Source organism: Heteronotia binoei, chromosome 2 (genome assembly GCF_032191835.1).
Source record: "Heteronotia binoei isolate CCM8104 ecotype False Entrance Well chromosome 2, APGP_CSIRO_Hbin_v1, whole genome shotgun sequence".
NCBI classification, from domain to species: domain Eukaryota; kingdom Metazoa; phylum Chordata; class Lepidosauria; order Squamata; family Gekkonidae; genus Heteronotia; species Heteronotia binoei.
In genome coordinates, this window is record NC_083224.1 from 39,606,747 (window position 1) to 39,627,853 (window position 21,107).

The window sequence follows — 21,107 nt, forward strand, 5'->3', positions numbered from 1 at the left end:
TTTACAAATCTTTCTTCTCCTGTAAGAGGACGGTTAGCATTACCAGCCTCCAGGTGGGGCCTGGAGATCTCCTGCTTTTACAACTGATCTCCAGCTGGCAGAGATCAGCTCCCCTGGAGAAAATGGCTGCTTTGAAGGGTAGACTCTACGGCATGGTACCATGCTGAGGCCCCTCCCCTCCCCAAACCCTGCCCTCTCCCGGATCCATTCCCAAAGTCTCCAGGTATTTTCCAACACAGACCTGGCAGCCCTATATAATGCTGAGTTTGGTGTGGCTTGGCTTTCTTGCTTAAAAAATCCCCACAGATTATTTGCCAAAATATGCTTTATTCCTTACATTGTCTAGGTGTAATCTAATGCTTTAAAACTGCCTCATGCTGTATCGATGCATATAAACAACATTCACATGTGCAATCAAGGAACACAAAAGACTTAAATTAAATTAAAACTTTCCCTGGTGCAATTCAAGGGCACAGAGGCCTCCCCAGCTCACTGCAGCTGCTGATGGTCCTACACGGAAGTCCCAAGTGCATAAGATATACAGATAACCTTCTTTTTGTACTGGGAAGGCTGCCAGAACAGCTAGGCTGAACCCTGTAAATGAAGGTGTTTCCTTCACTAGTAAAAATAGCCAAGCAAAGACAGAAGGTACATTAATATATTACTCCCCCCCCCAAAAAAAAAAATGCCCACTATTGCAGACAGAAAATACTTTCAAGGGTTTCCAGATTTCAAATTAGAGAAGAAATTAACAGCAGAGTAAAGGTCTATTTAAGGCTAGCATCCTATGCACACTTACTGGGAATAAGACTCTTGAGCGGAGCTTGCTTCCCAATAAGCACACATTCAATCAGACTGCAGTTGCATAAAGGCACTTTGCCAGTAAGCCAAGCAGCATTATTTCTCTTGCTTTCTTCTCACCAAATTACCAAGAAGGCTGCTTAGGTATATGGCAAGAAAGACTGCTACGGTCTTGGCCAGCCTGCTGAGTACACAGGACTGAAAAATAAGTTCCAGGATAGGACAGGCTTAGGAAGAGAAAGGGACCAGGGCAGAGCAGAGCAGTGAAGGCAAAGGGGTCCAGAAAAACTTGTAGTCAGCACTTGAACTAGCCAAGGACAAGTCCTGGTCCCCTGGAATCTTGTTCAGCCACATCTCTGGCTTCTAGGATTTCTGTACATCTTGCCTCCCATACAGTCAAGCATATTGCTGCAATCATAAAGACATAAATTAACTTGGTTTTTTTTTTAAATGAAGTGCTTCTTAATAAGCAGAGTTCTGTACCTAAAACCACAACTGGCACTTACTCTGTGCTTATGATGAACACACCCAAGCACATCAGAAGAGCCCTGCTGGATCAGACCAGTGGTCCATCTAGTCCAGCATCCTGTCTCACACATTGGCCAACAACTTCCTTGGCATAGAGGCACTGGGATTCAGAGGCTAATTGCCTCTGAATATGGAGGGAACCCTTTAGTCACCATGGCTAGTATCCACTTACAGTCCTAGACAAGCAGTCTTGATCAGTCATCAAGAACATGATCTGTCAACAGGTGTCCAATATTGCTGTCCAGAATCCCTCAAACAGGATCTTTTAAGAATCTACAACTCAGGACTCTTTGAGATAAAGACACAAGGAAGCTTCAGTACCAGACATCTGGAAATCTCCTTATGCCCCAAAGCAAAAGCTCCTTAAAAGTGGCAGCCCTCTGAACTTATAATGTGTCAGTCAGCAGACCGGCTGCAGCTGTTAACCGTTGAAACTCCGTGAAAGAGAACTGCCAAAGAAATAGAAACGGAAGTCCAAGAAGCAAGTGGGTGAAACTCAGATGAACAAGAAGCTGTGAACGGAAGGGCATGAACAAGTGTCCAGCTGGCGAACTCTCTCCCAAGTTCCCCTGCATCGGGGATTTCCCACAGCCTGCCAGTGTAGTTGCTGGTTCCTGGAACAAACAAACAAAAGAAGTCAAATCATGAAGCAATGTTACCTTCTTTCTTTCTTCAAGGGTTACCTTCTCAATCTGATGCCAGTTTGGTGTTGTGGTTAAGTGCATGGACTCTTATATAAGAGAAACTGGTTTGATTCCCCACTTCTCCACATGCAACTGCTGGAGTGACTTTGGGTCAGTCATAACTCTGCCAAAGGCTGTTCTGCTCTCAGCCCCACCTACCTCACAGAGTGTTTGTTGTGATGAGGGGAAGAGAAAGGAGATGGTAAGCCACTGTGAGACTCCTTCAGGTAGTGAAAGGTGGGGTATAAAACCAATCTCCTCCTCTTCTTCACTGCTGGGTCAGTCAGGAATTAAATACATTGGTCAGACAGTTACTTTGCAAGCAGAGTTTGAGAGAGTTCAATGAATCCTGGTTATCAGCTGTTAGATATTTGGACCAGGATCTGAGAAAATGGGTTCGAATCCCCACTCCACTGTGGAAGGTGACTGGGTGACCTTCGGCGAGTCACTCTTTTCTCAGCACAACTCAATGTTGTTCTGAGGAGAAAATGAAGACTGGAATGTTGTTATGAGGGGGAAATGGAGACTGGGGGAATGATATTACAAACTGTTTTAGGCACCCACTGAGGAGAAAGGCAGAGTATCAATGAAGTCCACAAACCAGAAAAACAAACCTTTAAGGTGCAGTTAATCCTTGGACAAACAACATGAGGGTCTTCTAGAAATTCCCAGTATATGCTCTTGGCAGTGGGTTGGATCCAGTGGTAGATTTCTATTAAAAGAAACCAGGCGGAGGTGCTCAGTCCCACTTCCCACTGCAGCTTCTGGTGTTCCAGGGCTTCCCCTGTCTCTCTGGAGCAGTATTTTAGGGAACCCTTTATGCAGCAAAGTGCAGGGGAGTTTCACTCTGCTGACAGAAATCCCTTCCACTGAATCCAACCTAGTGCCATTTAAAAAACACATCATTTTAAAGGCTGCCTGTTTATTTGGCTTTAAAAAGGTGCCCTCCAAAGAAAAGCTTAACCATAGTGAGGGAGTCAACAGCAGGTAAGTTGTATGGAACTCTCAGAATCTAGTTTTTCACCTGATTGGGTACCACAGAAATCCAAGAGGAAGAAAAAGAGGAGGAGGAAGAAGGGAAAAAGCGAGGAAGGTACCATCAAGTCGCAACCAACTCATGGTAACCCCATCCACAGGACACTCCAGGCAAGATATAAGGGGGAGGGGTGTTGCCATTGCCTTTCTCTACATACCAACCCCAATCTTCCTTGGTGATGTGCCATCCAAGTACTGACATTGGCTAACCCTGTTTTGCTTCCAAGTCCTGATAAGCTTGGGCAAAGCACTTAGAGTTATCTCCAAATTGGCCACTGTGAAGAATCCCAGAAAGCAACTGCTCAGTAAAAAATAAGTTTCACTGAATTTTTAGAATTTCTGCAAGTATCAAAATTCAAGCTTAAAAACTAAAACTAGTTCACCAGGCAAACACAAATCATGTAGTAGGTACAAAACATGGCATCCAAAGATTATTGTACTTCTCAAGGGCTGGGCTGGTAGCTGGACTCTGCCCATTCATGGGGCTTGGCTTTCTAAAGTTATTTTAGATGATGACGAAAATCTGAAGTAGATCAGAGAGCAAATCACAGTGGTGCCAACAGAACAACAACAATGTGTCATGGGTGCTGGGGACCCTTCAGAGGAAACTGTGCCCCTGCCACCTGCACCAGCGCCCCTGCCTCCTGCTGGAGAAGATCCCAGCCCCCTGCCTCGCCCTCTCGGGTGGCTCGTGTGCGTGACCGCCTCCGGCAGGACCTCAGGGATCGGAGGAGGGCGGCACGCTCACAAGCAAGACGCTCCCTGAGCCCTGAGTTCTGAGAGGATTCTGGCCCTTCTAAGAGCAAGGATGCTTGAGTGGTAACAGGATCCTGGCTGCCTCCCTGAGCCAGCAATTAGCCCAAACGGGCAACAGCCAGCAGAGGGCTATATAGCTGTGGGCTTTGGGAGGAGGCTTTGTGGAAGCAACTAGTCATCTCCCTGACATTCTAGCATCCACTCCGGCTTGACTTTGGTTCCTGACTCCCTGACTTTGGCTTTGGACTTCTGGACTCCCTGACCTCGGCTTCTGGACCTCAGACCTGCGATACTTCTACAGTGATTCGGATTTGGCGCCTCGGACCCTCCTGCTCTCTGGCTACAGACCTCGGACTGCCTCTGGACTTTGCCTGACCCGGCCCTAGCCGTGACACAATGGTGCCAACAGAACAACCAGTCAACCCTTTACTCCCAAGTCAAGATCTCACCTACAGTGTTCCCTCTAAGCTGAGTTAGTGTGAGCTAGCTCACAGTTTTTTAACATCTTGCAGACAGCATTCATCTTTTGGGAACCTGTAAGGGCCATGGAGACAACACAATGGCTAGACATACAACAGCATTCTGCCAACTCATATTCAAATTACTTTCCACTATGGCCCTTAAAACTTCTGCCTTGAGGTACCCTACCTGGTGTTAAGATCCAGGCCCACAGTAGGTCTCCAACTGAGAACTGAAAAGAGGCCCAACCTGTGCCTTCCTATCTCAGGAACTAGGAACAGTGAACTGCAGGAAGATCAGTCATGGGCACCTCTTTGCACTAATAAGCCACGGTGGGCCAGGGGTACTCCCTGATCCTTATAAAAGACTCCTGATTAGTCAGATTTGCTCAGCAGTCTTGGTCCTGTTGTCAGAAAACTTTATTTGCCTTGAACTACTAGGAACTGAGTCTGACTCCTTCCTTTCCAAGCCAGGAGAAAGATGCAGCACAGCCATTTTGTCCCTTCATTGTACCCTTGCTGAAAAATGCACGGTCTTCAAGATGACTGGAGCCTTCACTCATCCTAGAGACCTGCCCAGCAGCTGCTCTCCCTCCTCAAAAAAAATAAATAAATCAAGATCGACGCATCCTTATGCTGCCATTTCTCTCAGTTGATCGGGTCAATGCCTCAATTGACTATTTCTGGAAGAAGGGGGGGGGGGAGAAAGGAAAGGAATAATCCCAAAGAAGCCCAGTTGCACGAGAAGTGACCTTGGGAGACATTCCAAGCATGACTCAGCTGATTCAACACCACTCTATGAACTGTACACAAGCAAGACTAAAATTAGAGCAATCCATTAAGGCAGCTTCATAACTATTCCCAGGAGACTTGGTAAGAGCTGTCACTCAGGAGTGTCTCTTGTTTAGACACCAAATAAGCTGAATGTCAACCCAAAGAAGAGATCCCAGCAGACAAACAAAAACAGCCCAAAACAAACTCTGATGTTTTTTGGACTGAAGTGAAAAAGTGATATTTTTTGGACTGAAGGGACTGACGTACCACAGGGTATTGACGTACCACAGGGTATACCACTGTGATGCTCCACTGTCTGGGGCAGTGATGCTCTGTATTCTTGGTGCTCTGCGGGGGGGGGGGGCAACAGTGGGATGGCTTCTAGTGCCCTGATGGACCTCCTAATGGCACCTGGGTTTTTTTGGCCACTGTGTGATAGAGAGTTGGACTGGATGGGCCATTGGCCTGAACCAACATGGCTTCTCTTATATTCTTATGAAAGAGTTTTCAAGGAAGATGGGTGGTCAGGGAGAAGCCAGCACTGGGCGATTCCAGCTAAAAAATAAAGGCCTCAAAGTTGTAAGGAACAAATCAACAAGTATGATTCGGAAAGTTGGCCTTATTACAAGTCTTCAGCAAGTTTGGAAAAACTCCACCTTGACAGAAGCAGCTCGGACTTTTTTTTTTTCCATGAAAGACCCCCTGCCCACATTGAGGGATTAGGTGTTGTTCTTCAGTTATCAAAGTTCAACACAAATTAAGGCTCAGCTGGATTTCCTTTTTCTCACAGCTCCATTTTCATTTGGACTTGGGGACCGGATCAAGACAACAAAAGAACCTTCCTGTTACACATATCAGCTTTTCAAGGAGCAGCTATGTAGGTTTGACAAGAGAATTGGATGGCGGCAAGATACTAGACTACACACCCTTTGCATCTTTTTCCAACTTTCCAAAATCCATGCTACTTACATAGCACATGTCTCTCCTCCCACATGAGCCTCCCCTTGCCTTCACATTATGCAATCTAGCCCAGCTTTGCATTATGTCCTTTCTTCAAGTAAAGTCAAAGAGAGACATAGCAGGGCCTTTTTGGTTGTGGCATGCATCCTTTGAAATGTTCTTCCAAGGAACTTCAAGACGGTGGCCTCTGTGTATGTGAGCAAGGGCAGTTAAAGAACACTATTTCCTATTTAGCTCTGGTTTTGGTTAATTTTATCAATAGTAGATTTGCTGCTGTTTTGAACATTTTTGCTTTAAATTCCATTTAGGTTATTATTCCTAAAAGAGTTATAATGCAACTAAGCGGCAAAGTTAACTAAAGGTTTAATAAATACACACTCTTGTGCTGGAGGAAAAAGATAATCCACACAGCTACTCTGAAGATTTTCAATATAACCACTGTGTATTGTATCAAAACTGTGCTAAGCAAACGAACTGGATATATATATTTTTAGGAACATTGCAGTACCCAAGAACTCAGGAAATAAACACTGGTACTCAAACACAAGCAGTTTTATCCCATTTTAAATTATTCATTATAGGGTTGCCAGCCCCCCAGCTCACAGTGGGGGATTTTCAGGGGCTCCTCTCCACCATGGGCCAGCTGATCAGTGGGCAAGCACCAATCGTTTCCAACTCTGGGGTTACATCGCATCACGATGTTTTCACAGCAGACTATTTACAGGGTGGTTTGCCACTGCCTTCCCCAGTCATCTACACTTTACACCGAGAAAGCTGGGCCCTCATTTTACCGACCTCAGAAGGATAGAAGGCTGAGTCAACCTTGAGCTGGCTAAACAGGGATGTAGCGCAGGGAATGCTCTGGTTTAGGGCAAACTCTATGGTTTAAGCCCACTTTAACCATAGAGTTTGCCCAAAACCCAGAGCATCTCCTGCATGCCATTGTCGCTTCTGGGTGATGTCAGCACACTGACAACATCCATACCCACCCCCAGAATGCCCCCCAAATCCCCCTGCCAGACAGGCAAGGAGACCTGGCAACCCTAATTCACAAACATACCCCTGAGTGTTGTCTACTTTTGGAGTATTTATGCGACTATTTCATACTGATTTTGACAGTCACTCCCTCTCACCAAGGGACCATGGGAAGCATAGTTCTGTCACAGGATCTGGAGCTTTCTAGCAGAATTCTCAGCATCCTGAAACTACAGGCCTTAGGACTCTTTGGGGAATTGCAGTTCAACACACTCTGCCATGCCTGTTGTACCTTAGCTAGGTCCCTTCTGTCAGGGGAATGTGCCACCATTAGTGGAACATGTCCAGGGAACCCAACCCTCTCTGTTGGAAACCTATAACTCTCAGCAGATTTTGGTCTTGCCTAATGTCATGTTTGTTTGGCTCCAAGGTCTCCCAAAAAGAAAACACATTATGTCAGGTTTTAAACAACTGCTATTTACATTTTACCTGCATTTTATGGCCGCTTCTGACAGTTATAGCTCTGGTTATTGCTCTCTATAAAATAAAACCAACTCCCACCCTGAACAATTTTGCAGCCTTTCTACCCAACAAAAAGGGAAATACCTCACACTTATTAAAAAGCCACAGATAAAACCCTGCCTTAAAAGGTATTACTGGCCACAATAGCAGCTTTGCAATATAGAATGTATTTATAGCCTCTAATAATTCTAGTTTATGTTTAGCGCTTAAAACAAACTAGTTTATATATTTAAGGAGTTCTAGGACAAGGTACCCTAAAAGTACTGACATAATAAGTCAAGGCAGAATTGGCTTGAGACGGTGAGGGAGGGACGGTGGCTCAGTGGTAGAGCATCTGCTTGGGAAGCAGAAGGTCCCAGGTTCAATCCCTGGCATCTCCAAAAAAGGGTCCAGGCAAATAGGTGTGAAAATCCTCAGCTTGAGACCCTGGAGAGCCGCTGCCAGTCTGAGAAGACAATACTGACTTTGATGGACCAAGGGTCTGATTCAGTATAAGGCAGCTTCATAGGTTCATAGGTTCATAGGCTTCAAGTTGTTATGGGCTAAGAACTGACCTAGTCACACCAACACACTTCTCCTGTACGGGGATGGCACACAAATACCTATGTGCAGGGCTTTTTTGGTAGCAGGAACTCCTTAGCATATTAGGCCACACACCCCTGATGTAGCTAATCCTCTTGGAGCTTACAGTAGACCCTGTACTAAGAGCTCTGTAAGCTCTTAGAGGATTGGCTACATCAGGGATGTGTTGCCTAATATGCAAAGGAGTTCCTGCTAGTAACAAAGCCTTTATTTATTTATTTATTTATTACTTTACATTTATATCCCGCCCTCTCCGCAAGCGGACTCAGGGCGGCTTACAGTATCATAAAAACAATCAATTCCATAAAACATATAAAACCATAATACATTTATCAGTTTAAAACTATTACGCTATCTCAATCCAGTCTGGCGGTATTGGGTTCTGACTATGACCACCAGCTTCTGTAGGATGACAATGCCTATGTGCAATGTTTGCAACATGAAGTGACAACTTGCATTTGGTGAATCAGCCACCACAGTCCGGACACTTCAGCAGGAGATGTAACTCAATGACGGAGTGCCTGCTTTCCACACAGTAGGTGTCAAGCTCAATTCCTGGCACTCGCCAAGAAGGATTTCAGCTTGGAGATACTGCAAGACCTTTCTCTGCCTGAGACCCTGGAGAACAAATGACTTACTGTATCTAGACAGGCCAAGAGTCTTTGCGTGAAACAGCTTTGTTCATATCAAAAAATGGGAATAGGCATGGTTTTGGAGATAAGTTGGGGCTCAGCAGCAGAATATGCTACATGGAGCAATTCAGGGTCATAGCCAGGATTTCAAATTTGATGGGGCCACAGGCAGGATTTCTTCTTGGTGGGGCTGGGCTCTCAGCACTGAAGCCAGATCCCCCCAGGTTCCCCAGCAGGATTGGCTGCTTTGCGGCTCTGCTGCACTGCTCAGTTTTAACCAGGCACCCCAGCACAGCAGGTGGGGAGAGGTCTCCCCAAAGTTAGTAGGGATCGGGGAGAGATCTCTCCATTGTATCCTATGGGCCCATAGGATACAATGGAGAGAGAGGGCTGCTGCTGCTGCGTGACACTAGAGAAGGGTTTTCCGTCCCCCCAAGAGTTTTTATTGGTCGTTTTGTTATATAGCAACACAAACTTATATATTATTTAACGCTAGAGAAGGGGTTTTAAGCAGGATCAGCTGTTCTACAGGCTCTGCTGGGATGCTCTGTTCTACAAAGGGCCATAAAAACAGAACAGGGGATTAACTGGAGGGCTGCCCCCCCCCTGGGGCCCCCTAGTGCTACAGGCCTGGAGGAACCCCCAGGTTCCTTCCTTGGCATCTCCAGGTAGGAGAGCAAGTAGCAAGTGTTGGAAAAGATCTTTTTTGACCCGAGACCTTCGAGAGTACACAGTCTTAAGCTAGAAGGACCAACAGCCTGAGTCAGCATATCATATGGACCAAAAGAATCGTTCCTGTGCACTAGTATTGCAATTATTTAAAAACTTCTAAGTAATTCTATAATTATAATTCTATCATAAGCATATTTTTATAATTCTGTCATAAGTTACTCAACTGAGTCAGTATAAGGCGACCCAGCATATTCCTGTGACACCATACACAACCCACTACGCTGCTCAGTGGAGTTGGCTCACATATTCAAGTGTACTCAAATGTTCTGAATGCATTTATGAATTGGGCCAAGAGACTGTTCCCTGAGGAGCATAAGAACAGAAGCAACTTTCACATTAGCAGCATATCTGGAATAACTAATGTTATGAAAAAATCCCTACATTTTTGGAAGAAATAGGCCTATTTTACTTTTAAAATAAGCACAAAAACTGCATTATACAGAGATGAGTAAAGTAAATGGACATCCCAGATTTTTGGGGGAGGGGCGGGGAGAATATCAGCATACAAGTGTCACACCTTGGCCATTTGTCACAATGACCGATCAGCTCTCAACCATAGCAGAAACAGCTGAACAATTTCCCCACTCTGAAATCCAGTACTTCCCCCCTGTACTCAAAACATCTGTCTCCATCACAGGAAGACACATGACTTGGAGGAACCTCCCAATATTTTATGATTAGCCCCAACATCCAAGGAAGCCATTTTGAGGTTGGCTGAACCTGTCATGTGGTCCTGCTCACTCAGTGTTCTCAACATTCTCAGAAGTGCACAAAGACTTAGCAAGGTTGGGGATCTCTGGCCTAAATGATGGCAGATCACTACCCAAATAGTAGCAGCTCTGGGATCCAAGAAGGCTGGGGTACATAAAGACACCTAGCGGATTCAGAGAGAAACATGGGAAACCAAAACAGCTAACCAATTTCATGACCTCTAATCAGGGCTATTTTTGTAGGAAAAGCCCAGCAGGAACTCATTTGTATATTAGGTCACACCCCCTGATGTCACCATTGTTTCACACATGGCTTTTTTTGCAGAAAAAGCCCAGCAGGAACTTATTTGCATATTAGGCCACATGCCCTGACGCCAAGCCAGCCGGAACTGCATTTCTGCTCAAAAAAAGCCCTGACTCTAATAGTAAAGTTGTGGTGCATGTGCAGAACAAGGCCAAGAACAAAGAAAAGAGAGGCTTCTACATCATGTTGTCTTTGCCAATAGGCAGACATCGTTTTCCTCCCCTACGGTTCTGGCAAACACTGTTTATGCCACAATAATGACTACAAAAAGGCATTCAGGTGGGTAGCCATATTAGCCTGAAGCAGCAGAACAAAGTTTGAGTCCGGTGGCACCTTTAAGACCAACAAAGTTTTATTCAAGGCATAAGAGCTTTCTTGTGCACACATACTGTACAAAATACATAGGTCCCCCTTTTCAAATACTAGAGGGGCTATCCATTTTCACAGTTCAGCCCCGATATTCTACAGCGGGGTTTCCCATCGCCAGGATCGGAACCCAGGCCCGGGACCCAGACCTCCAACCACCAGTCCGCGGGGAGACTAACACACTGCCTGGGATCCCCCCCTTTAAACACCCGTCAGGTGTTTAAATGCGGGGAAAGGTAACTCACCCGCCTTTGTAGCCCTCCGTGAGGCAGGAAAACGCAAAGGCAGTTCCTGGGCTCCCCCCACCCAATTAAACACCCACGAGGTGTTAAAATGGCGGGGGGGGCGGAGGAGATCGCCTGCCTTTCCCGTCTCCCTGCCAGGCAGGGAGATGGCAAAGGGAACTCCAAGCTCCCCCCACCTTTTAAACACCCCTGGCAAGGTGTTTAAATGGTGTGTGTGTGGCAGATCGTCCCCAGAAGGTGGGGAGGTATCATTTGTCTCCCGGCTCCACCCCCAAAGTCTCCTGGCTCCACCCCCAAATTTTACTGGGCCAAGAAGGAGCAGTATAAAAATAACCGGGCCAGGAAGGGGAAAAGTTTGGGAAACCCTGTTCTACAGGTTACATAAAACTCTAGTGGAAAATAACATTTTCTGACACAAGTTTCATACAGAACAAGCAATACTTACTTTTTGGCTCCACTGCCATCCCCAGAGCAGTGCAAACTTCGGGATTCCAAAGCTGGATGCTGGCATTCCACACAGACAGTGTGTCCTTCACTGAGATATTTCATCCAGTGAGTATACGAACTGTTCCCATGGAGACAACCTTTTGTGATAGACAGGAGCTGAAATTCAACACAATACCTGCCATAGAGAGGGAGAACTGATCACTCACTCAAACAGCAGACCCAAGGGACAAACTTGTTTCTAGACCGTACCATTTCAGCCTTCATACAGATCCAGTAGCTGAATATCGTTCCATATTTAAACACTCTGGCACATAGAAAAGTAAACATTACAGAGAAGCATTCTAGCAACAATTTCTCCCCAGTGTACTAGTTTTGTATACTTGGCTTTATTCCACTGGAGGCTGCAAAGCAAGGAAGCCCAAGTCAAAATAAACAAAACATGCAAGAATGCAAATTTAAAATGTAATGGTATATTTGGGGAATCTATTTGTTATGGGTTTAGAACAGGAGTCCCCAACTTTTTTGACTCTGTGGGCATCTTTGAAATTCTGACACAGGGTGGTGTGAACAACTGCAAAATGGCTGCTGCAGGAGGCGGAGCCAACAATTAAATGTCAGAGAGCAGAAAGTCTTCAACATTTCAAGCAGACGCTCTGTTTATCAAACTGCCTTTTACAATGAACACATTGTTTTAAAATATTTTGTCTCATACACATGACATCTTCAGACACACAGTAAGATCCTTCTGCTGTGATGGCAACTGCTGTCAGAGTAATCACATCTTGAGTGGACAATCAGAAGTCCTGCTGGGCAAAAACCCCACCCCCTTCTAAAAACACTTGGTGGTGCCAGGATAGATGTCAGTAGGCACCATGTTGGGGATTCTGGATTTACAATTCCACATAAAGCTGAACTCTATAAATTCAGATTAGCATTGTTCACTATGGGCCACACAGCACAGTGCATGACCCAAAGGCCTGTGATGAACAGCATTTTTCTACACTGCAATACTTACCCAGCTCTTTCATTTTCCTTAGATGCGGCACGCTTCTTCCTTGCTTTCCCATAGCCTCCTGTGGTTATTAATGCTGGGACTGCTCACACCAAAAGGAAAGAGGAAGAACAACTTATGTGACAAGTAACAACATTGCCCCAAGCTTGCAAAACAACAAAATTTGGGGGACTCATGGTCTCTAAAGTCATGTAACTTTCCCTCTGGCAAGAACCCAGAAATAGCTCTCCCCACCATTTTCAGATCCCCAGAGATTATCTCATTCCCTGGGACAGCAACATACCATCTCCACCACCACCTCCACCACGCATCTCAGTTTTGCCAGCAAGGAACACATCTTTATCATTCCCCTAACCAGGATGGGGGAGGAGGCTATTTTAATAATATCAGCAGGTCTGGCAGAGAACACATCACCATCAAAAATATACTATTTGAACTCTGCTCCAGCCCACAGATTATATTTTGGTTTCAAGAACAGGGGAAAAAAAGAATTTTTTTTAAAACAACAACAGCAACAATGCACGCACACACGGGAAAGAAAATCATACATATTTTTGGTCTAGACTAACAAATCATGGTAATAGATTGCTCGCTCTAGAGATGAACCAGGGGTGAGGAGAGATGGCCTGTGGGCCACATTCACTTGCAGTTTGCTCTGATTACCAAAAACAACACTGGTGTCATTTCGACTGCATTACTCGGTTCTACACCAAAGGGGTACAAAGCAATTGTGAAGGTAAGAGATCCACAATCTGAGCTCCCCGGGATCTTCTCAAGAACAGTTATTGCCCTACAGGGATCTGAGTTTGGATACAGGCAGCACAGGTTTAACTTTTTCACTTCCATGTGGATTCACAAAAAAAGAAACCATTAGAGACACATGTTGCAGGCTATTATAGCCCCCTTCTAAAAAGGGGTATCTGCATTCTTTTCAGTTCAAAGAATTAACAACAGCATGGGGTATGTGGTTTCAACTGGTGAAACTGTGCAAGGTTGGAAGCACTGAGCTCCACCCACCCCCATCCTAGGCACAGACCCCCAACCCAAATCATGCATGGTTGCTAATGTGTTTTAAAAGATGTCTGGAGATCTATAATCCAGCTCAACCCTTAAAGATAAAAATCCATTTCAAAAACTATATGTGCAAACAACTTAGTTCAAAAAGAACAAGAGAGATAATATGATGTCAGATTATGCCTCCAGGAGGGACCTGGAGATCTCCTGGAATTACAATTGATCTTCAGATAAATTGCTTATCTATCTATTTAAAACATTTATTCCACTTCATGGCATTATACTCTACAAAGGTTCTTTCCCTCCCTAAATCCATTTTCCCAGGCTCCACCCTCAAATCTCCAGGCATTTTCACACCCAGAGTTGACAGACCTATGTCTGATATTCCAGGAAAGCCAAGTTGCAGTGCAGGCCTTCAAGGGTGTCTAAGAAACAAGGAAAGAGTCCTGTGTTGCTTAGGCAGGGCATGAGGTTGACAACACACACACACCTCCTTTCCATATTTCATGTGACAAATCATTGAGAGAACCCCTACTTTTAGCCAATTTACCAATTCCACATGCTGAGTTAGAAGAAGACAGCAATGAAGATCCTGTGAATTTAGGGGGAGGTATTTGTGAGTTTCCTGCATTGTGCAGGGGGTTGGACTAGATGACTCTGGAGGTCCCTTCCAACTCTATGATTCTATAATTCTAAGAAGAGATTGGATTTATTCCCCCACCCCACCGAAGGAGTCTCAGGGCGGTTTACAATCTCCTTTCGCTTCCTGTCCCACAACAGACAGGGACTGAGAGAGCTCTCCCAGAACTGCTCTTGAGCAGAACAGCTGAGAGATCTTGTGGCTGACCAAAGGTCACATCAGCAGATGGAGGAGTGGGGAATCAAACCCAGTTCTCCCACACTAGAGTCCATGCTCTTAAACACTACGCCAAACTTATTATAACAGCTAATGAAAACCGAGAGGTCTGTGGCCTAGCCAGTATGGCATAGCAGTCAGAGCACTTGGACTAGAACAGGTAAGTTTATATCCCAGAATAAAGTCAGCAGTGCCAGTCCTTGTCTCTCTGACCAACCTACCTCACTGGGTTGTTGCAAGGAACAGACTGAGGGAGAAGACAACTATTTCTGCCGTCCCTGATATCTGTGGTGGGAGCGGAAGATAAAACATGTAGTTTATACCTCCCCCCCCCACGTTTATACGTGGAAACAATACAAATCCTTTCACTTGTAAGATGATCCAAATGGGTGGATGACATCATTACAGTCATTCTCAATTTTTAAAAAAATATGTTTTAGAATGTTCTGTTTTTATTCATTGTAACCGGGGTAGACTCAGCCATGAGTTAGCCAGGGCAGCTGTCCCAATCCCCAGACTGATTAGGGCCTCAAGCACCCAAGGCCCTGCCTGCCAATGATGGAGGTGGAGAGGATTTACATTCCACCCTTCACTCAGATTTACCTTCCCTTCCTGTCCCCACAACAGGTACCCTGTGAGGTAGGTGGGGCTGAGAGAGCTCTGGCAGAAATGCTCTTGAGAGAACTGTGACTGACCCAAGGTCACCCTACAGCTGCATGTGGAGGAGTGGGGAATCAAACCCAGTTCTCCAGAATAGAATCTGTCGCTCTTAACTACTGCACCAAACTGGACTTCACTGCCACATGGACCTGACTCCTTGACAGCCAGTTCAAAGGCCATCCCTTGGGCCTGGTGGGTATTGGTTGGAGGAGGGACAGTAATTCTGTGGCTTTATTCTGGACTTCTGTCCAGGGCCTCTGAATCACTAAGAGAGGCCCTAAATGTAACCTTAATATGTTTGGGAGCCAAGAAACTTCTTCCCTGCTCAGTGCAGCCTCTGAAATGGTAACCTGTCCCACCACACTCACTGAAGGACTTCTTGCATTCTTGCCCCTGAGGGTTCCAGTATTCCAAGCAGCCAGCCTTCTCCTCCAGAGGGGGACACGCTTCACCACTATTTCTCGGTTCCTGGATGACCCGCCTCCTACGAACCCGGTAGGTCTCCTTGCAAGGTTCTGCACAGCCGCTCCATTCACTCCACTCAGAGACTGCACAGGAGACCACTGTGGAAGGAGAGCAAGAATAAGAAAGATATACTGCAGGGCTGGCCAACGGTAGCTCTCCAGATGTTTTTCTCCTACAACTCCCATCAGTCCCAGCCAGCATGGCCAATGGCTGCGGCTGATGGGAGTTGTAGGCAAAAAAAATCTGGAGAGCTACCGTTGGTCACCCCTGATATACTGCATTCTGCACATTGCCAACTCACAGCTATATACCCCTGGTTTGGGGGAGAGAAAGGGAGAGGGAACTGAAATCTCAAAAAAAAAATGGCTGTTTAACCCTCTCAAAAAAAATAAATAGAAGCAGTACCTGTACCTTTAAGAAACAAATGCTCTCTGCTTTGGTCATTGCGGAGGTTGCTAAGCAAACATAATAGTACCACCACCCTTCAAACCTCAGGGCAGCACTCACACAAGCCAAATCCAACCACTGTACCAGAGTGCCTTAAAGCACAGTTCTCAGATCTGGGCAGAGGATGCCAAATGGCTTCAACACTGCAAATCACTCTTTGCAGGGACCTACAGCACAGGGCAGCCAGGTACCAACATTTAAAACATACACTTCCAAGCAATCCCATTAATTCAATAGAGGTTAATTTCTAGAATAAACTTCAGATTTATAGATATGATGAATGAGTCAACTCCTCTAATAAATGCTATGCTTTGATACCTGCCAACTCTATACTCCTGAGGAAGCCAAAGCACTTGATTTACTACATGCAGAATGTATAATCAAGTATATTTAGTCCTGATCGATCAGAAGCAAGGTCTGTCAAAATTATCAGTCACACCTTTCATTTCCTATAGCTCCTTACCTTTGCTTACCAAAAAAGAAGCTGAAGTCGAAGGAAAATTCAATCAGAAACCAAGGTTTGAAGGGCGGTGGTACAATTATGGTTGCTTAGAACCTCCACAATGGCCAAAGCAGACAGCATTTGTTTCTTAAAGGTACAAGCCTTTTTTTTAAAAGACTTTCAGTTTTTGTTATTGTTTTTTGCAAACCAGGGGCATTTTTCAGGTTCGCAGTCAAGATCTGTTTTGTCTGTTCATGGTCCAGTCTCTATATTTAAGTATCTACAGTTTTGGCCACATTGAGAATGGATAAAGTTCACTTCTCTGGAGTACTGGTTTTATATCTTTTTTACTTGCATTTGGGTGGGTGATTTAATTATAATGTTGCATACTTAATGAGTGGTAGTAGATGAAAGGTTATGAACTAGTGACAGAGACAACAGACAATTGAACTAATGTCCCACTTTGAAAGACAAATTCAGTCATTCATTCATACACTGCAACTCCACCAAAGTGCCACAAGAGGGCACAACTTTAGATCATAATTACTTTTGATATATAAATCAACAACGTATGGGGCTTAAAAACTAACAAGAGGTTTAGGTTTTGGAAGTGCTAATGAATGCTTGTGCTTTGGGAAGAGGGGAAGCTGGGTTTCTCCCCAAACAGGATGCCTTAAAATCTCTCACATGGCTTCTTTTCCTACTAATTAATTGTCTTTTCCTACTAATATATTATGTATTAATTACAGAGCACCTGTCTCCTGGAGGATTTTATGGGGATGTGCCAAGTGAAGCCAATTAAAGCTGGAACAGTAATTTTCTTTTTCCTGTCCCAGCAGAATTCTATCAGGCAAATAATTCAAAAAGCAGAGGATCTCAGTTCTTTAAAGCAAGTCTTTAGGCCTCTTGGCTGTGAACCTCAAAAGTACACAGACAAAGTCTGGGTGACATTTCAGAACTAAGAGCCAATGATATGGGTTTATTTTCACAATGTGGTGAAGGTGCTTTAATATCCAAAACCAAGCAGAACATCCCTGGAGAGAAGCCACTTGCTTGGCAGTAGAGGAAGAGCAGTAGAGGAAGCCTTACAGGGGTGCTGGAGGAATTTCAGAAATAAGTATGAGAGGCATTTTTGAAAGTTTGACCTGGTATATAAATGCTAGTTGTTAATTGTGAGTTAATCATGAAAGGTCTGCATCTGATGCACACTCCTAGAACAAACTGTCTAGTTTGCATCTGTTCATCCAAGTAGAATGAGTAATGAATGGGATAAGAGAAGTTATGCTGTACAAAACCTAATCTAGTTTATGCACTCATGGCTTATAGATTCCATAGAGTTACTGCAGTTAAACCCATTGCTTTCAATGGGCTTAAAGGTAAAAGATAAAGGTAGTCCCCTGTGCAAGCACAAAGTTGTTACCGACCCATGGGGTGATGTCGTATCACGATGTTTTCTTGGCAGACTTTTTAACAGGGTGGTTTGCCATTGCCTTCCCCAATCATCTACACTTTACGCTCAAGCTGGTTACTCATATTACCAACCTCAGAAGAATGGAAGGCTGGGTTGACCTTGAGCTGCCTACCTGAACCCCACTGTCACTGGGATCGAACTCAGGTCGTAAGCAGAGCTTGGACTCCAGGACTACAGCTTAGACTGTAGTAACTCTGGTTAAGATTGGATTGTTACTTGCCTTATTCAGAAAACAACACCCACATAGGAAACAGACAACAGTTAGACTGGGCTTCCTATAAGCCTCCCTACTGTGTTTCTTACACATTTTTTAAGGGATTAGCTCTCAATGCATTCAGTAATACACTTCCAAGTAAACACATTTAGGTGCTAGGGAATTACACAATTTTAAAGTTGACTATCCTTAAGTGTAGGAAAGTGCTGCTGGAGATCAAGTTAATTCATGCCAAGCAGCCACACTATTCCGCACTACTATGCAAGGGTGTGAAAGCTGAGCAGTGAATAAAGGTGACAAGAATAAAGCAGATTCATCTGAAATGTAATGCTGGAGGAGAGTTTTATCATGGACTGGTAAATAGACAAAATAAGCAGGTTCTAGGTCAAATCAAGCCTGTGTCTAAAAGCTAAAGCAACTAAACTGAAGCTATCAGACTTTGGACTCATTATGAGAAGACTCAATGGGAAAGACAGTGTTGCCAGGAAAATGCTGAAGGCAGCAGGGAAAAGAGGGAAACCCAACATGAGATGAATTGATTCAGTCACTGAATCTGTGGCCTTCAGTTTGCAAGCCTGAGCAAGGCTTGAGTCATTTTGGAAGTCATTTTTTTTTCTGGATCTCAGCTCACAGGTGACTTATAGCAACCCATGGGACTTTCACAGGAAGAGACTAACAGAGGTGGACTGCCATTGCCTTCCTTTAGGACTGCCAGGTCTATGTTGGAAAATACCTGGAGACTTTGGGGGTGGATCTGGGAAAGGGCGGGGTTTGGGGAAGGGAGGGGCCTCACCATGGTCCAGTGCTATAGAGTCCACCTTTCAAAGCAGCCATTTTCTCCGGGGGAGCTGATCTCTGCCAGCTGGAGATGAACTGTAAAAGCGGGAGAACTCTGGGCCTCACCTGGAGGCTGGCAACCCTACTCTGCATAGCAACGCTGGTCCTCTTTGGAGATCGCCCATGCAAATACTAGATAGGGTCGACCCTGCTTAGCTTCCAAGATTCGACGACCTGGGTGAGCTAGCCAGGTCAGGGCTGTTAACTCACAAGATCGCCATAAATCGGATCCATGAGAGCAAATCCGACAAGTATCAAGTTTCCTTCAGAGGAGAAGTGTCGCAAGCTTTCACGCTCCTTGACTTGCCCTGAACTTGCGCCCCCCTCCACCCACCCCCAATTCCATCCTAAGGAGGAGGAGACGCACCTGGACAGACTTGCCGGTAGTCGTGGCAGCAGTCCAAGGTGTAAGGGCAGGCCTGGTCGCAGTAGCAGGGTCCGTGGGATCCGTCCGGTCTCCAGCCGGAGCTCACGCACGCCAGGCTCCTGCCCGGGCAGCAGTGGCCCAGTTGGGCGCAGCCGCTCTCTGCGCCCGGCGGCGCCGCCAGGAGCCACAGACTCACCGCCAGCGCCCAGCAGGGGCGCGCCCCCGGCATCCTCGCAGCGCCTCTCCCACCGCCGGGCCCAGGACTTCTCAAGCTGCGCAACGCCGAGCACGCCGCCAAGCGGAACTGCTCAGTCAGTGGGAAAAGACAGGAAGACTCAGACGGCGCGGCTGTGCCCAGGTGCCCGCCTCGGCCCCGGCTCTGCCGCTCTCTCTCAGGCTTGTTGGCGCAGAGATTGAAACCTGCCCCTCGGCCGCAGCTGCTCCTCCGCACATTCGCACTGTCCAGAGGACCAGCTGGGAGAGAGGTCGGGGGCGGCTCCCGGGGAAAGACAGAAAAGGCCCCGCTGGAACTGCTGAGTATTGCAGCGTTCGGGTGGCCACTTTAGGACCCTCCCACCTGGACACGCCCGGCCTACACGTGCATGTTTCCGAAAGCGCGACGGCAGCTACCAAAGCGCGGCGCGCTCCTCTCCCTGCCCCCGCTGACCTTCGCACCCACTACCGGTGGTTCTCAGAAGCCGCTCCGACGGCATTTAAAGGGACAGCAGGCTTGGGAGAGAGAGGGCGGCTTGGCTTGGCCTGGCCTCAAGAGAGGCGCGTTGCGATTTAGAAAAATGTGCCATCGAGTCCTATGGGGGCTTATCCCGGCTAAGTAAGTGGGCAATAAAAGCCTTAGCAATTGCATATTTTAATTTCTGGTCCTAACCGCTACCCTAGTTGGGTGGGTGGTGGACTGATGGATGGCTCTCTTGCCATAAAGCATTAATAGCGACTTATCTAACAAGCCTATTTCCCCACCCCAGCACTCCATAATAGCACTCGTTTATGGTCAGCTTCTCGAAGGCATTATAAACATCATATTAGACTGCTCTGTTTTATGGACTTTTTTGCCCTGGCATTTGCTGATTCCAGCTGACATGTCCTGCCTAGGCTCTCATTTACTGTGCCCCAACAGAACATCCATTCTATTCTGAAAAAAAGTTAGGGGTGTTGGAAGCCTTGGCATCAGATACATCTGTGCGTATGCTGGAAGCTCTGTGAGCATCAATCGCTTCCTGGTGCCAGCCCTGCGGGGCTGCATGTTTCCTAATGAACTTGGCTTCAGCTCTCTTATTTCTTCAGCATTTTCTTGCTGAAATGTTCATGACAGTATTTATGCTGCATGGGCAGGATCCATAGGTGTAGGGCACATGCTGTCTGTATGTTCACCCACTGTTTTCACAGCTGCTTTTCCAAAAGGAATTTCTCTTCTCTCCACCCCTGTTGGGAGTGGGGGAACCCTTCAAAACACTTCTGGAACTCCTGTATATTCAAAAAGCAGATATAAAGGTGAAACACAATAGCTATTCACAGCATGCTATATTTCTTACCATTTATTCGTTTCCCCTTTGAAAAGCAGTCACACCAGATTCTCAAGAAGATTGGCGTTAATAATTTAATGCTTTCTTTTGATTGACTGGCAACCCACCTTGAATGGCAGGATAATTTAATATATTTTAAAAAATCTTGATCAAGATGCCCCTCATTTATCAGTTTTTTTAAGTTTGTTTTTTAAATCATAGAATAATAGTTGGAAGGGTCCTCCAAGGTCATCTAGTCCAATCCCCTCCACAATTCAGAACTTCACAAACA

At 45.7% G+C, this 21,107-nt stretch overlaps 1 protein-coding gene across 1 annotated transcript; it reads right to left on the reverse strand.

Moving 5' to 3' along the window:
• Nucleotides 1-307: 307 nt before the first annotated feature.
• On the reverse strand, nt 308-19,529 carry LOC132566109 (somatomedin-B and thrombospondin type-1 domain-containing protein-like). The gene is made up of 5 exons (XM_060230810.1): nt 19,296-19,529; nt 15,421-15,615; nt 12,526-12,604; nt 11,509-11,685; nt 308-1,943 (listed from the first exon to the last, which is right to left on the reverse strand). Exons 1-5 carry the CDS (start codon nt 19,522-19,524, stop codon nt 1,826-1,828), a joined length of 798 nt encoding a protein of 265 aa, XP_060086793.1. The 5' UTR covers nt 19,525-19,529; the 3' UTR covers nt 308-1,825.
• Nucleotides 19,530-21,107: the final 1,578 nt, after the last annotated feature.

Coding starts and splice junctions, on each gene's coding strand:
- LOC132566109 (XM_060230810.1), bottom strand. CDS start 19,524: ATGCCGGGGGCGCGCCCCTGCTGGGCGCTGGCGGTGAGTCTGTGGCTC. Junction 11,686..12,525: donor AAGGAAAATGAAAGAGCTGG/GTAAGTATTGCA, acceptor TCTCTATGGCAG/GTATTGTGTTGAATTTCAGC. Junction 1,944..11,508: donor GATGGCAGTGGAGCCAAAAA/GTAAGTATTGCT, acceptor TGTTTGTTCCAG/GAACCAGCAACTACACTGGC.